Source organism: Puma concolor, chromosome D3 (genome assembly GCF_028749965.1).
Source record: "Puma concolor isolate L17-30 chromosome D3, mPumCon1.1.hap2, whole genome shotgun sequence".
In the NCBI taxonomy this organism is placed as follows: domain Eukaryota; kingdom Metazoa; phylum Chordata; class Mammalia; order Carnivora; family Felidae; genus Puma; species Puma concolor.
In genome coordinates this window covers 53,699,395-53,716,151 of record NC_141678.1, presented here as the reverse complement: position 1 = coordinate 53,716,151, position 16,757 = coordinate 53,699,395, and the positions used below count along the sequence as shown (strand labels likewise).

At 42.6% G+C, this 16,757-nt stretch overlaps 2 protein-coding genes across 2 annotated transcripts in view; one reads left to right on the top strand and one right to left on the bottom strand.

The window, feature by feature from the left end:
* Positions 1 to 296: 296 nt before the first annotated feature.
* On the bottom strand, positions 297 to 4,179 carry LOC147575573 (uncharacterized). The gene is made up of 3 exons (XM_086682854.1): positions 4,062 to 4,179; positions 3,294 to 3,963; positions 297 to 1,320 (listed from the first exon to the last, which is right to left on the bottom strand). The coding sequence occupies exons 1-3, from the start codon at positions 4,177 to 4,179 to the stop codon at positions 1,293 to 1,295; spliced, it is 816 nt and encodes a 271-aa protein (XP_086538980.1). The 3' UTR covers positions 297 to 1,292.
* Positions 3,488 to 16,757, top strand: part of B4GALT6 (beta-1,4-galactosyltransferase 6) — a 69,454-nt gene continuing 56,184 nt past the window's right edge. The window contains exon 1 of the mRNA XM_025931240.2: positions 3,488 to 4,680. Coding sequence (XP_025787025.1) covers positions 4,566 to 4,680 — 115 coding nt within the window. The 5' untranslated portion in view covers positions 3,488 to 4,565. The remainder of the gene's footprint in view (positions 4,681 to 16,757) is intronic.

The following is a 16,757-nucleotide window of genomic DNA, read 5'->3' as shown; positions in this document are numbered from 1 at the left end:
AATGATTTTGGATTTAGGATGAAAGGGTTAAGGTAATTTGAAAGGAGTATGAAATTTGGGTCAACTGCTGAAGTAGAGATTGTTATTACTACGATGGTTTTCCTTTTAAATGTTAACCACAATACAGTATCACCTTACAGCTTGTATTTTTTTCATATATATAAGATTATTAAAATCTGCCTTTAAAGTGATTGTTTGCTTTCAAATGTAAGGCACTTATTTTAATATTTATTTAATACAACCTAAATAAGATATAGAAAAATCTGCTGATTTTTCTCAGCAGAACTCTGACTGTATTTATAATGAAAATCAGTGGGGAAAACGGGCTTTATTTAAGAGAAGCGTCTGTGCCACAACAATATCTTAGAATACATATTCCATTTCATAAATCACACCAAAGTCTAACTCTTATACAATCTACACCCCAATAATGTAAGTAAAGAATTCAAGTGTCTAAGCATAATTCATCAACCCAACAATTTTCTTTAACTGAATATCAGATGCTGAGACCATGTGTTTAAATATATAAAATTACCATATTTAATCAGTGATTGTAATATAGAGGTCTGAACCTTAACCAACCATAAAAGTAAGATTCTATGTGCTTTCATGCATTCCTCCACCACCACCCCCACCCAGTTTAGAGGAAAAAAACAAAAAACAAAAAAACTTACAGATTTTTATGCTACCAAGGTTGTGAGCAAATCCCAAACCCTTAATGGATATTGTTTATCCTCACTCAGCACAGACCAAGTAAAATGTCACCCACCTCATCAAACAAGTACATTTTTCTATTCTGTTGTAATCACAATCTCAGTAATATATTTCTGATTAATATAAATAGAAAACCATTAGTTTTAACTTACTCAGTTTGACATGCAGATATTTAAGAGCAGGGGGCTCTCATAAACAGAAAATAATAGAAGGAATACTTGGTAGTAATAAATGTAAAACAAAGCAGTTAAATGAAATTTACTTATGTCTTACTATTGTTAAGTTTTGTCTTATTATAAGTTTAAAGTCTTACTGATGTTATAAAATTAAACCTTGATATTATAAAATTAAACTTTCTGCAAGGTCATTCCTCTGCTGTGGGCTTTACCTGGCTCCTGAGGAAGTATCAGTGGATAATCTGGGCTTGAAAAGGTTTGGTTAGCATTTCTTCAGTTCTAAGTATTTCATCGATTATTGCTTTAGAAATGAGCTGAGACCCTGAGGCATCCTTCAGACTACTGGAAACTTAATGGATGACTCAGTAGGAAATTTGGTATTTAAACAGGAAGAGACCGGCATCACTCTTTACTGTTGGCAGAGTGTGATCTAAAAGATAAAAAAAAAACAACCAAATTTAACAAATATTCTAGTCGTGCTTAGTAGGTACCAGGCTCCCCAAAGCTCTTTAGAGGCATTAGCTCATTTAATTTAATCCTTACAACAACCCTAATAGGCAGTATGATTATCTTCTTTAGCTGATGAGGAAATGAAGGCACAGGGAGCTTAAGTAAACTTCAAGGTCACTTGATCAGTGATTGGGATTTGACTCCAGGCTCCCTGGCTCCAGAGGCTTGGCTGCTGACGATCTTTGTGAGTGGTGATAAAAGAGGTAACAGGCACACCAACTAAGCTGATTTTCTGGTACGCTGCTTTACTCCAGAGGAGAATCAACCAGTCTTTTTCTTTTTAGAACTAGTCTTTTTTTTTTTTTTTTTAATTTTTCTATAATGGACTTTTTTTCTTATTGATGTACAGTTGACATACAATCTTATATTACTTACAGGTACAAAGAATGATTCGATATATGTATACTCTACAAAATGATCGCCACAATAAGTCTGGTTACCATCTGTCACCATGCATAAATACAAATTTTCTTTTTCTTGTGATGTGAGCCTTTTAAGATTTACTCTCTTAGCAACCAGTTTTAACAAGTACTGTAGTGAACCTGAAAGAGATACCAGTGGCAGTAATCCATGCCAGCCAGGCACATCTATACATAGACGTCAGATTTCTTAAAATAAGATTCATAATCAATTTCTAAGATGTTAATACTTCCCTCTTCGTTTTATGATAAAGTTTCCTAATAAAAAGCCAACCTCACCTGAGACCCGGCCGTTGCTAAGCCAGCAGTTGAACTGGTGCAAATAAGATGAAAAGTCAGCAGGATCTGAGAAACTACAACTTTGCTTCCTCAACATTCATGGATTTCTTTCGTTTGCAAAGGTATTTTTTTAAGCGAGTTTTATCTTGTATTTAATGGGGCACCATTTGTATTTCACATTTCCCTTAAGCATCTAAAAATGTTACAGAATCGTGTCATTTCCTTTCACATTAAATATCCAATCAACCAGAGAAGTTGAGTAACTTGTAAGTATCCCAAAAAACAAAATGTTAAAAAATGAATTTGAACTTGGCGATTTCATTCAGTCAAGCGTCCAATGGGATGTGAGGGAATCTCTTATGTGCCAGACATCGTCCTTGGCATTTTACAGTTATCTGGTTTAACCCCACAGCCTTGCAAGGTCACACCCATCATCGGGGGGCCGAGAAAAGAGGCTTGCAGAGGGTAGTAGCTTGCTATGAATTTCACAGTTAATAAAAGGCCTTAGTGAATTATAAACTCAGGTGTTTCAGGCTCCACGGAGCATAGTACTATTTAAGAGACGATCCAAGGCCTGGGTATCTTGCTAAGAAGGTACCAAATTTGCTGGCAATCAAATGATGGTTCAATACCACCGCATCTGTAAATAGTGAGCAAATCATGGCGGTAGGATGCATCCAACCACTTCCTACATGATTGGTTGAAATAGAAACACCTTCACATACGTTGCAAAAATGTGACATAGCTAAGGATCCGGACTTCTTCACTTAGCCAGCAGGAAGAAGCAGCTTTTGAACAAAAGGGAGACCACGGCCTGGGGGGGGGGGGGGAATAAAACAATTTGCCTACTGAAGCTGGTTGGTGCTGCAGTACTCAAGGGCCAGTTGGCTGCACGGAAGTCTTTTCCGCCACGCCTGAATGGTTATAGCTACCGTAGGACCACCCAGTGCTCACCTTCAGATGAGAGGGCAAGTCCCATTACAAGGGATATACACAGATCCATAACACATCCTGACAATATGTTTCTATAAGAAGTGCGAGATGGAAGGTTTCATTAATCTGGGACTGGAAAAAACCTTGTTCCCGGAGCGTGGTATTTTGGGAGGAAATTACACCATTGAAGTCCCCTCCTTGAGATACCCTTTTCCCTCCAGGTACATCATCCTTCTTTATCGATCTCCAGGGAGAGGCGTACCCGAAGCTCAAGACCAGTCCCTCAGCCCGGAGCAGCGCGGGGTCCCCGGGCTCGCGGGGGCGGCCGTGACGCAGGAGGCAGCGGCGGCCCAGGTCGCGGCGCGAGGTGGGGGCAGGTTGCTCCGCGCGGTGCGGCGCCAGCCAATCAGGAGGCGCGGTGTTTCGGGCGAAGGGAGGAGAGAGGGTGGGTGGGGGCCTCCAGGTTTCCTCCGGTGCCCGGGCAGCGCCGCCTGCAGTTTCGAGCCCGAGCGCGGAGCCCCGCAGGGGTCTCCGGGTGCGCCCGCCGGTCCCGGTTTTCCGCCTCTTCCCCGCCCTTTCGGGCCCGCCCCCTCCTGCGATCCAGACGCGGCTCCGACGGCGGCCGGCCTCCTCCTCTTCGGGCCCCCGGCTCTGCCCGCAGCGCGAGTCTCCCGGTCGCTCTACGCCTGGTGTCCGGGGGCGGAGTGGGGGGGCGGCGCCGGCGGGGGCGCCTGACCCCGGGCGGGCGGCGGTAATGTTGCTGCGGTTGCCGCCCTTGCGGCCGGGCGGGCAGCTGGCGGTGGCAGGAGCCGGGGTCGGAGCGCGCTCGCCGCTAGCCGGGACGCCGCCCTCGCCTGCGCTCGGCTCCCGCGGCCGCCGCGGGGCGCCGGGGCCCGGCGCGGCATGAGGAGGTGGCTGCGCGTCCGCGAGCGCTCAGCTCCTCGGCCCCCAGGGCCCCCGCGGGCCCCCGCGCGTCGCGCGCGCCGGCTGCGGCCCCGGCGCCCACGCTAGCCCCGCGCAGGCACGAGACGCCGCGGCCCGGACGAGGCGGCGGCGCAGGCCTGCCGAGCGCAGGCGGGCAGCCTCCGGAGCGCGGGGGCTTCGCGTCCCGCACCCCGGCGAACGCGGGTAGCCCGGGCGTGCTGCATTTTGCTGTCCCTCTCCGCAGGGGCGCCGCGGCGTGCAGCCCGCGCTTCTCCCCACCTGCAGCCCCTCCTCCCGCCGCTGCCGGGGGGGATAAAGCGCACGTCCTTGCCCTTCCTCGGCCTCTTCAGGTCCTGCTGTCCCCGGCCCCCACCCCCGCCTTGCCAACCTCCCCCCCTCCCCTCCCCCGACTCTCCGGCCTCCCATTCATTCCGTGCGCTGCCTCCCTCCCCTTTCCTCTTTCCCGCCCCGGCCCTCCCCCAGAGCCTCCCCACGCGGACCCCGTTGCAGTCTCGCTATTCTTAGCCCATTCGTGGAAGTTTAGGGCCTGGATGGTGCCCCCAAGTCCGGCCTGAGAACGCAGCCCGAGCTGCTGGCCGGGAACAGGAAGATGTCTGTGCTCAAGCGGATGATGCGGGTCTCCAATCGCTCCCTCCTTGCCTTCATCTTCTTCTTCTCCCTCTCCTCGTCCTGCCTCTACTTCGTCTATGTGGCTCCAGGCATCGGTAAGCACCGAGACACACCCTCACTTCTCTCGGTCACGCCGAAGGAAACGCAGGATGTTCACTTCTGGGATTTGGAAGGCGTGCGAACAGGGGCCCGGCAGAAAGCGTTTTATTTGAAATATGATTTCAGGAGTGTCAGATAAACTGCTTGGGGGGCATGGCTTTGGTACGTGAGTGAGTTTCGTTTGTGCACGTTTGAATAACTTAAAGACTGCATTAAACGGACACAGCAAAATTAGGTGTGGTGACCCCAGATGCCCTGGTTGCTTTCTTGAGTATTCCTGACAGCGTTATTCACTTAATATAGGGTCCTTTAAGCTTAAACTCAGTGCTTAATCGTAGTTTTATTCACACACTCTCAGATATAATAGCTGATTGTAAAAATATGATGGAGAAACCAACACCAGCGAGTGTGATTGAGTTCAAGAATGTATGTTTTCAAATGTTCTAGGTCACTTTTTTAGAATGGGGTCAGTGAACATTTGTGCCACACACTTCAGGAATTTTTAGGCGATGAGTTTTCTTATGAAAACAATGCTCCATTATTTAGTCTGCTTTTCAAGGGTAGGTAGATTCGGCTACCTGTTAGGATGACTCCTGAGATAAAATAACAATTAAAACAACAATTTTGTGGGATAGTTTGTAGTTTAACTTTATCCTACTTATCATTTTTTGGGCCTTTGGCCTAAATACCCTTCTTAATAATCTACTTGAATTGGCTTATTATATATTCTAATTACTCAGCCCCCTTTGGTTGAAAAGGTGCCAATGTGGCATTCTAGTGACTAAAACCTAGGAACCTCATATGGGATTAAAACACATCGTGTCTCCCAAACTTTTTCTGGGTTTTTCCTGGTTATTATGTAGTTAATGTTAAATATTTATGGTATGTATTTAATGTTAGTGTATTTAGTGTGAAATATGAGTTTAATGTTAACTTAGTATTAATGTGGATCTCCTATTATTTCTCTTTAGACACTGGTAGGCTTTTGAGCCAGTGCCATTTCTCCCTGGTTCAGGCAAAAATGAATGGCCTCTTATACAGTGAAAACAACTGCAAAATTTTGAGATGGAATGGTTATCAGGATATTGTCCTGTGCAATAGTAGATTATATTAATGACTTTCAGGGGAGAGGGAAGAAGCAAACCTTATTGAGACGGTTTTATTTCCTAAAACAGAATCACAGTATGATTTTTTTTCTTGATTAAATTTTTGGATTCAAGTAAGATGTTTAAACTCAGATAATGATGCTTGAGAAGACATAAGTTGTTGAAACCTTGATGTATCCCAAAATAGAAGTTTAGGTTAAAGTTTGAAGAGGTGTGAATATTTTAAAATATTATTTTCCTTTAATGCAGTTTTTTCCTTAGGCTGAATAAAGTCCCTTGGAAACCTGTAGAAGAAATGACAGCGATAGCTCGGTGGATTTGAGAGTAGTTAACCAAAATATTTGGTGGCTGTTCTTAAAATCTTCTGCCATTTTGGAAGTCTTATAAATTAACTCTTAACGGGGCGCCTGATGGCTCAGTAGGTGAAGTGTAGCTGAATCCTGATTTCAGCTCAGGTCATGATCTCACAGTTTGTAGGATCGAGCCCTGCGTCAAGCTCTGCACTGACAGCACAGAGCCTGCTTGGGATTCTCTCTCTCCCTCTCTGTCTGCTCCTCCCCCGTGCATGCATGCTCTCAAAATAAATTTAAGAAATAATAAATTAACTCTTCATTCTATAGCAATTTTTACTTTGTCATGTAGCTCTCTCTTTAAAGGTTGGAAAACTTTGGGTGATGTTATTTTATCAGATATTTAACTTTGAGAGGTTTTGTAGAAAAAAGTTTTTTTGCACTTAGGCAACAGTTTTGTTTCTTGGTATTTTGAGTAACTTGTTGAACTTAGGTTACTCAAAAAGCTAACCAAAGGAAATAAATTCCAGCTGTTGCTTCTTAGTCATCCCTTTTTCTTGGTGCACTGAATCTGTAGATTCTTAGAATTCAGTTGATGTGATATACCAATAGATTTTTGTCACTTACATACTTAATGTTTGCCATAACATGATATGTCATAAAAAATTTGGCAATTTTCATACAGACAATTAGGCTGACACAGTTTAAACTACTGTTCTTGTGGGTCTTATAATTTATAACTTAAAAAAGTTGATTAAAGCCAGTTAAGAATGAAAATCAAAACTTACAAAGTACTATCAATTTATTATATCGTCTATTTCCCAAACCAAGTATTATTTAGCAGGAAAAAAAAAAGTCTTATTTTTCTTTTAAGTGTTGGGAAGCAGTTTTCCAAAATTCACATTTTTGCCTGAAAGCTCAAATTTTACCATTGGCAACAAATACTGTCAGTTTTTTTTTTTTTTTTTTGAAGTGTCCGGCTCACTTTGTTCATTTTTGGGAAAATGTAGGTCAAACACAGGAATCTAACCATAGTTTGTCAGTTCTCTAAAATAAAAATGATAGTTTATGTAAAATGTGGCTAGTTCAGCTCACAATGCAGCAGTCAGTGCGCAAGTTGATTTTTAAGATAACCATGGTACTTTGGTATGCTACAGAGATGCTTATGAACACTTCCCATTTCATGACGCGTTTCTTATTAATGAGATGTACCCCAAACTAATTAGGTTCTTATAACTAACTAATTTGCATGAGGTGTACAGAGAATCTTCTTGAAATAATTCATATTTAATTATTTTTAAGTTTTTTAAATTCATTTTGAGAGACAGAAAAAGAGGGGACAAGAGGACCAGAGGGAGAGGGAGGGAAAATCCCAAGCAGGCTCTGCACTGTCAGCGGGGAGCTGGATGCGGGACTCGAACCCACAAACTGTGAGATCATGACCTGAGCCGAAATCAAGAGTTGGACGCTCACGTAACTGACTGAGCCACCCAGATGCCCCGAAATAATTAATCTCTTAGCCTGAATTACATCTTGGGGCAAAATTTTCATGTGACTAAAATATATGTTGTGTAAGAGGGTGCTTTTTGTTGATCTTAAATAAATGTTTCAAATCTCTTCTGTTAAAAAGTCCAGGGGCGCCTGGGTGGCGCAGTCGGTTAAGCGTCCGACTTCAGCCAGGTCACGATCTCACGGTCCGTGAGTTCGAGCCCCGCGTCAGGCTCTGGGCTGATGGCTCGGAGCCTGGAGCCTGTTTCCGATTCTGTGTCTCCCTCTCTCTCTGCCCCTCCCTCGTTCATGCTCTGTCTCTCTCTGTCCCAAAAATAAATAAACGTTGAAAAAAAAAAAATTTAAAAAAAAAAAAAAAAAAAAGTCCATATTATTCCTATCCACACCAACCTGTTGAGTAGACATTAATTATATTTTCCAGCCTTTTATGTCCAGAGACCTATTTTTGTCATGCGCCTTCCCCCAGGCAATCGGTCTGCCATTTTTAGTTCCTCTTCCTCAGTCTTCTTTACCTGTGTTTCTCCCTCCCTGCCTCTCTTCCCTCTGTGTAGTACCACACAGTTGTAGACAGCCTGATCTGTTTTGTTTCCAGTGTTTTCTGGTGTTCAACAATTTTTTTGGCTAATGGGTGTTAAGCTACAATGAGTTCCATCAAACTCTAAGCTCATTATTCTTGAGAATATTTTGAAACATTTTCCTTGAAATTTCTAATTCATGCTGGAAATACAGGGATAGTCTTTATATCATGAACTTTAGTACCAAGGGAAATTGGTCTGCAGACTCCCCCCCCCCCCCCCCCCCCGGAAGTCCATAGACCGCTTCCCCTAGCCCACCTGGTAGAGTCAGGAACCATTAATTATTTCTCATTCTCTTTCTGCTGTTGTGCAGGATTGCAAAAAGATGAGTGCAGTTTCCCCCCAAGGTCTTGACCTGGCTGGATTGCCAGTGAAATTCCATTTAGCATGAAACAGTTTCCATTGTGATTTCCAACACAACATACTTCTATTTTCCTGCTATAGTATCAAAGGAGAAGATGAGCTGACTTCCAAGTTCATTCAGCAAACACAAGTGGAGTATCTCACATAGGCTGGACATTGTTTGAGGCATAGAAGATAGATGACTAAGACACAGTTACTTCCCTCATGCTACAATGGGATGAACATCAGGAAAGAGCTATAGCCAGTCCTTGGAAAGCATGCCTTGTGGAGTGTGGGCTAGTTAAGGATTTCCAGAAGGTGCTGGTGGTTGGAGCAGGCCATTGAGAGTTTTCCGGACTAAGCAATGGGACAGCATGGGCAAAGGTACTTAAAAACAGAAGTATTTCCACCTGGCTACCACTTAGGATGTGGAGTGGCAGGTCAGCCAGTATTTTGGGGTCGAGGACCCAAAAATTCCTGGCAGAGAGAAGCTGGACTTGACTCGCACAGGTTTATTGAAGCTGTCTATGATTAAGAAAAAGAGTTGATGTGCCTATAATTAATGGGGTAGTATGGCGGAGAAGATTGCATAACTCCTTTGGGAATGGGGTTTCACTGTCTATTTGACTCACCAGAGCTTCTGACCTTTCCTAGACATGCTGACAGGCTGTTTTATTCTTTGAGTAGAGGTGGAATCTGGTTGGGGCACTTTGGTCTGAATTCCTATGGGCCCTTTAAAGAATTACCCGGCAAGTGCTTTGTTAGTTCGGGCCTCTGGGCTGTTTGAGCTCTGCTACTTCTGGTGTAGCTGATGGGTGGTCAGAGTGTGGGGGTCTGTGTGCAGGGGTATGCGTTATGGGAGACGGTGGCTTAGTTAGGTCGTTGCTGAGAGCCCCCTGACATTTTTTTTCTAAATTTTTATAGATTACTTTCACAGTTTTTTTTTTCCATATGAAATCGTCTCAGTTGTTTCTTACAATGATATCCATTTTCAAAGCTTTTATACATTTATCCTGTAGTTGTATTTCTACTGATTTTTCCTGAATGTTTAACATTGATGCCCGTTTAATTTTTTTTTTTTTCCTTGCCTGAGTTCCTCTTGGCTAGCTCAGAAGGTGGCAAGTTGCCCTGCAGCTTTCTTATCATAGCCCTTTAGCCTCCTGGCCCTGGCTGTGTGAGTCTGGTTGTGTTCTTTTTGAGCTGTTGAAGTTTGCTTTGTGTGTCAAAAGTCCACTGGTGTTTTCCTTACCAAGTTCTCTGACCTACATGGCTCCTTTTAGGGTTTCTTTTGATTTGGGTCTTGGTGTCAGTGGTTTCTTTCCTCTGGGCCTTTCTTTTCTGGTCACTCATCCCAGGCTCAAATTTTTGTCCTGGGGGTAGCAGGAAACATCAGAAGTTTTGAAAAGGGGAATGATGCAATCCTTTGTTTTAGAGCATTTCTTTTAGCATGGAGCATGATTGATAAAGGGCAGAACCAGTGACAGAGAGACCAGGTAGGAAGTTATTTCAGTAGCTCAGAAAGTAGAATATTAGAACCTGATCAAGGTCATAGTTGGATCCAGACAGAGTTGAGAGGATGTGAGTAGTGACATTGAAGGAAAGAGAGAGGCTTTAGGAGGATGCTGGTATTCCAGCTTAGACAGCTAGGTGGCTGGTAGGAGGTATAGACAGGCATGTGCTTTGAGGGAGCTATTTTGGTTTTAGAGAGAGTGAGTTAGGGTATCCCAACTCTTTAGAGAGAGTGTGGGATATCCAGGAAGAACATGTCAGTAGGTAGGAAGATGCAAATAAGAACTTAGAGCCTAGGAGAGACGTCTAACGAGAGAGATCTGGCTGTCTTCAGCATATACATAAGTGGTACTTACCTATTTCTCCCCCAACACACCTGAGTGATAAAACTAACTCCTGCAAGTAGAAGTAACTCATCATGTCAGTTACTGGTAAACATGGGGTGCTAAGGATTAAATCAAAATATGGAGGAGGCCTAAGTGTAGTTTGAAAAGTTTCCCAAAAGGCTCTGTTACCCTATTCATTCCCCAGTCTCACATAGGCAGTCAGTGTGGTTGACATCATGGGAAGTTTGGATGGCCACTCAAGGAGAGCTTGTGGAAGCTGAAGAGAAGATAGCCATGGATGGAATCTAACAACTTAGGGCAAGTGGAGAAATAGGAACAGGAAAATGAAGGGAGAGAGAGAGATCATATGAATGAAGTGAGGCCTTTGTGAGTGAGTGAATGAATGAATGAAAAATGATGATTAGCAAGACAAGTGTTGCAATGGGTTAATGCTTAGAAGAATTCCCGATTTGGTAAGTAGGAGGTAAGTAGAGAACGGATTATAACATGTGATCTAGGAAGACTTCATACTGCAAATGTTTGTCTCTACAGGACACTGTGGTTCAGCATTGAACAGGATCCACAGGTCCTTGTCTTCATAGACCATATAACCAGTGAGAAATCCTCACAACTGAAGAATAACTATTCTAGAGTAGAATGAAATGCCATTTGTTGTGGATGCACCGGTTGTGGGGTGGCACTAAACTAATTTAGGCATTATGGAGAAGACAAAGATGAAGCTGCGGCCAGAAGCTTAAATTAGGTACTTAAACGATTGGCTTGGGGGAAAAATATTTCGTGCTAGATTGGAATATTTGAAAGCTAAGAGGTGAGGGGGAAATGGAAAGTTAAAAAAAAAAAAGTTAGGGGCTAAAGCATAGAGTACAGAGAGGAGTGTGGGCTGGAGCCAGAGAGATACACATGGGTCCAGTCGGAGTGATCCTTGTAAACTGGGTATGAGAATTTGGACGCTAGCCTGAGGACAATGTCAAACCATTGAGCTTAAATTTTAAGTAGGAGAGTGACGCAATCAGATTTGCATTTCAGAAATATTTAGGCGGTACCACTATGAATGGATTAAAGGAATTAGAGCAGGTAGAGTGGGATAAAGCTTATAGGTACATTAGTTTTGGAGATGGGAGAAGAGAGGACATAAAGATGTTTGCTGTAGCAAAAAATTAGAGGAATATGGAGAAGGAGGTTGAGGGAGTTCATACTAGATTAGGTAGGTGTTTGAGTTATCTGTTTAGAGTGAGGGGCTCAGTTTATTTGATCAAATCTAAGTATAGAGTGAACTGTTTCCTAAACTAAGTTAAGAGATTTGGTTTCTGCCTTGGGCACATGCTAGAGGCTTACTAAAGAATTGTTGAGTGGCTGAATGTTTCTAATTCAGTCCCTTCTGTTGGTAGGGCGGCTCCTTTGTTCTCTTACCAGCTGACTAATCAATACCATTGGGATGTTGGATGTTAGACACCTTGGGAGTTTATGGAGGGTTGGGCTGGGAATTAGGAACAGTAGAGAAAATTGGATTGGTCAGCATATTAGTTATCTATAACTTTGTGAATTACCCCAAAATGTAGGAGCTTAAAAGAACACATATGTATTATCTCATAGTTGCTATGGGCCAGGAATGTGGACATGGTGTGGCTGCATGCCTGTGGTTCAAGTTCTCTCACGAGGCTACAGAGTATTGAGGGTTGATCAGGGTTGTGGGTGAAGGCTCCACGGGGGAGCCTTCCAAGTTCACCCATGTAGGTTTGGGCAGAATTCAGTTCTTTGAGGGCTGTTGGAGTGAGGGCCTCAGTTCTCTGCAGGTTGTTAGTTGGAGGCTTCCCTCACTTCTGGCCACATGGGCCTCTCTACAGGGCAGCTCACAAAACCTCATCACTTTTGCCGTGTTTTCTCAGAAAAGAGCCACTCAGTTTGGTCTACAATCAAGGGACTAGGAGGCATTCTTAGAGACTGCCTACCACAGTCAGATTGCCATCCTTGGACAGCATACGTAACTCCACTATGTTGTTTCAGTATATGTGAATCTAAATCCTAGGGGCCTGTGGGAATTAGGTTTTTTTTTTTAATTTTTAAATATTTATTGTTGAAAGAGAGACACAGAGACAGAGTGTGAGTGGGGGAGGGGCAGAGAGCGAGAGAGACAGAATCTGAAGCAGGCTTCAGGCTCTGAGCTGTCAGCACAGAGCCCAATGTGGGGCTCTAACCCACAAACCACAAGATCGTGACCTGAGCCGGAGTCGGACACAAGCAACTGAGCCACCCAGGCACCCCGAAATTAGGTATTTTTGAAGAGAAAATTTATTCATTGAAATCTGACAATGCTAAATACCATTCTTCATGTTATTCTTTCATGAATACATTTGAGGTCTGTTAATGTGGCAGAACGAGGTAAGTGATGTATTTATTCTGCAGCAGTGTTTACCATTACTGCCTTTTAATGTTTATTGAAGGTAAAAATAGCCACGTCTGTGGATACTTTTAAAAGGGAAACTCCTAATCTAGGTTGTAGTCTCTGTGTGGCAGGTATTCCAAATACCAGTTGGAATTTAGCTGGGAACAGGATGGATTTTTCTCTTGAGGCAGTGTTATTATATACAGTGGGTAGTTTCCTAGCCCATCGTGTGGCCAGCCTGTTTATCAGAGGATATACTACAAGGCTTATCAGGACACTTGGCTTTGTAGGCCTTAGGCTCTCTGGTGGTCAGAGCTATGGCTGCCTGTTTCCCCACTGGAGCCTCTAGGTTTGCTCCTCTGTTCAAGGGCCGGGGCCATGGGAACCTTGGACCCAGAGGCCTTGGTGTCTCTGGAGCCAAATCTTTGTGCAAAGAAAGAAGTTACAGGAGAAAGATCCCAAATGTAGCCCACTGCTTCACTGTTGGAGCTTCATAGAGTTGTCCTTGCCACACCCCTGGCCCCATGCTAATGGAATAGTCTTGTAAAGAAAGAGAAGGCAAGACTGGCTCCCAAAGATTGTCACCTGTCCGAAGTCTCACACGTTGTTGTTGGAAGAGCTGAAGTAGTTTTCTGGCAGAGCTGAAATGTACATCTTGGGGTATCTGACTCTTCCACTGTGCGTGAGTTGAAGGACCTGATCATTGTTGCCCTGGAAGATGGTTTGGGGGAAATATGAGCTCTGTCTTCTTCAGCTTAAAGGGAGACCATGTAGAAGAGAGACGAAACTTTTTTGGATAGCGTCAGATAGCCATAAAGGTAGTTTAGTTACAAAGAGGCAGATTAAAAAAATTTTTTTAATGTTTATTTTTGAGGCACAGAGCATGAGTGGGGGAGAGGGGACAGAGTCTGAAGCAGGCTCCAGGCTCTGAGCCATCAGCACGAGCCCAATGCAGGGCTCGAACGCACGAACCGTGAGATCATGACCTGAGCCGAAGTCGGACACTTAACTGACTCGGCCACCCAGGTGCCCCATGAAGCAGATTTTAAGAAACCACAGCATTCTGAGTTGTCAGTAAACAATGAAATAAGTGCTTCATAAGCATGTTTTTAATCCGGGGGTAGATGACCACCTGTTAAGGCTGGAGAAGGTGCTTTGCTTGGGAGACTGGTCAGACTTCTAATAGCCTCTTACACTCAGTTATGCTATGCTAACCTCCACAGCACCCTTGCTCACCCAGCCTAGGGGCAGACCTGTTCCTCCTCCTGTCCCCCCACCCCCACATTGCCTTTTATGACTTCCTTTCCCTTTCAAGCCTGCGTTTCATGTTTGTCTTAAGTAAGTGTGGGGGTGGATGGGGAGACTGCAGGGAGACAGTGGAAAGAGGTACATTGCAGTGATTTTTCTAGAGGTTGGATTTCCTAGGTCACTTTTGGGAATTCCCAAGAGCATTGATTTGTGCACTATTCTCCTGGTCAATTTTCCTGGCTGCTTTAGACCGAGCTGGCTGTTGTTACCACTGCCTCAGACTGCAGTTTACCAGTTTAATCAGAACAGCCTGTCCCTGTCATCTGTCATCCTTTTTACCCCTTTTCCCTCTGTATCTGTTTTCCTTTCCTTTTCTTTTCTTTTCTTTTCTTTTCTTTTCTTTTCTTTTCTTTTCTTTTCTTTTCTTTTCTTTTCTTTTCTTTTCTCTTCTCTTCTCTTCTCTTCTCTTCTCTTCTCTTCTCTTCTCTTTCCTCTTTTTAATTCCTGGAGGACACAGTGATTTAATATTTAAAAGACTATTTTTTTCCATTTCTGCCTTTTGTCAGAATAGTAGCAAAGAGAGTACTATACAGGTAATATTGTGATTTATGGTGAAAATCAGGCTGATTCAAGGTTGAAAGTAGGTTTTCCGAGGATACCTACACCACCATTAACACGCCTTTGCAAAATTAAGACTTTACTCCAGTTAGTACTGGACGTTTTTATCTCATGTCTTGGATTCACTGGGCAATTTCAGGTAACACCCCAATTTTATTTTTCTCTAGTATATAAATCCTGTAGTGAGCCAACTTGATTTGTTATGTTTCATCAGCATACTTGTTTTTAGTCATATCAAAACTTGGCAAAGTTTAGTTTAAAGCCACAGCAAAAACCCTCAGTTAAAATAGGAAAGATAGCTTAAAGGGTGTTCATCAGCAGTTATATTTTTGGCTGCGTGGCGTGGTGAAATGTTTAGGAAAACATACTTAGTAATTTTAAATCTGAAATTTGTAATTAACTTGTTTTTTTCTCCAGAGGCATAATAAATATGGCTTTTTGCTTGCATCTGTGTTTTCATGATTAATTACTCGAGTGTGTGAAAGTCTCTGGTTCGACCAAATCATCGTATGATACCATTATACTGGGAGGTAAACTTAGATTCTTCCATGTCTGAATGAGCTGTGCATGAATTAGAAAGCTGTGTAAAGAGGATTTATTTAATATAATTAAACTGATGTAAAAGGACGTTCTAATTTTTTGCTTGTTACAAATGTTATTTTTAAAGAGTTACTACAAGCAGTGGTTTTCAAACATGAATGTGCTTAAGGTGGTTTGCATAAACAAACTTATTTCCTACGTTTTATCACCTGAGATTCTGATTCTGATTCTGGTTCATTTTTAATACACATCTTAGGTAATTCTGGACCCTGGGAACTTTATTTCTGACAAATACCCCAACTGGTGGGTGAAAAAAAGTTAAGTGCTTGACAGGTTTACCTCTCTAAATTAATCATCTTATATCATTTGATCTTTCATAGAAGAAATCTTACTTTTTAAATTTTTTTTTTTTTCAACGTTTATTTATTTTTGGGACAGAGAGAGACAGAGCATGAATGGGGGAGGGGCAGATAGAGAGGGAGACACAGAATCGGAAACAGGCTCCAGGCTCTGAGCCATCAGCCCAGAGCCTGACGCGGTGCTCGAACTCCCGGACCGCGAGATCGTGACCTGGCTGAAGTCGGACGCTTAACCGACTGCGCCACCCAGGCGCCCCGAAGAAATCTTACTTTTTAAAAACTAGATTAACTTGTTTATAGCATCATGTTTTACTGGAGCGGAGATGGCTGTCATGGTGAAGAATTTTTTTCCTCCAGAATAGAAATGGACAGAATGGACAAATACATCCTTTAAGACAACCAGGATCATGTGTTTCTTTGTGAGTCTGCACTGACTATGTGACTGAGTTATAGGTTGATCTGAAATTTGTTAGTGTTTTTAATTATTAGAAAGATACATTGTAATTTACTTAATCAGATCAGTAAAAGGGATTAAAGCAGATAACCTTGCATGTTAGCCAATGATTTAAAAACATTTTATATAGCATTTTTCTAGAAAAGTCTCTTTGTAATATTGTTACACTTAAGTAGGTATATGAAACTTGGTGCTATAATCTCGATTGAAATATTGGGTCTTGTTTTATTTTTAAATATTTGAGGTTTGCTAGTGTTAATGTGACCTTATTGAAACCATGTTATATATATTGCTTTCCTGATAATTATGTTAATACCTCAGAAATTATGATTTATGCAATTTCTAGTTTGACTCAGAGGAAGAGAAATTGGACTTTATTTTTATTTGAATCAAGAGACCTAAAGGAGAGAATTATAAGGTGCCTTGTTTATTGATTTGAAAATATGCTCTAGCTTTGGAAATCTTTGAAATTCATTTCCCACAGTGTTTCCTCTTCTCCTGCTTGTTACAGAATCATTTTCCTTTCATAAATAAGTTGAAATTTCAAAAGGTATTTTAATTGTGAAAACACAAGGAAATTGGGGATAATTATAAAACATATAGTTCAAATACTTTTCACCTTTTTTCCTCATGAGAGAATTAAAAAAAAATTACTTATTTTGAGCAAGAGAGTGCATGAGCAGAAGAGGGGCAGTGAGAGGGAGAGAGAGAATCTCAAGCACGCTCCGTGCTGTCAGTGCGGAGCCGTAAGATCACGACTGGAACTGAAATCAAAAGTTGGACACCTAACCAA

Bases quoted from the DNA above. Each gene is read 5' to 3' on its own strand.
- LOC147575573 (XM_086682854.1), bottom strand. From the start codon at position 4,179: ATGCAGCACGCCCGGGCTACCCGCGTTCGCCGGGGTGCGGGACGCGAA. The intron at 3,964-4,061 runs GTCTCGTGCCTG...CGAGGAGCTGAG, and splicing joins CGCCTCGTCCGGGCCGCGGC to CGCTCGCGGACGCGCAGCCA. The intron at 1,321-3,293 runs GTACGCCTCTCC...TTTATCTTTTAG, and splicing joins GGACTGGTCTTGAGCTTCGG to ATCACACTCTGCCAACAGTA.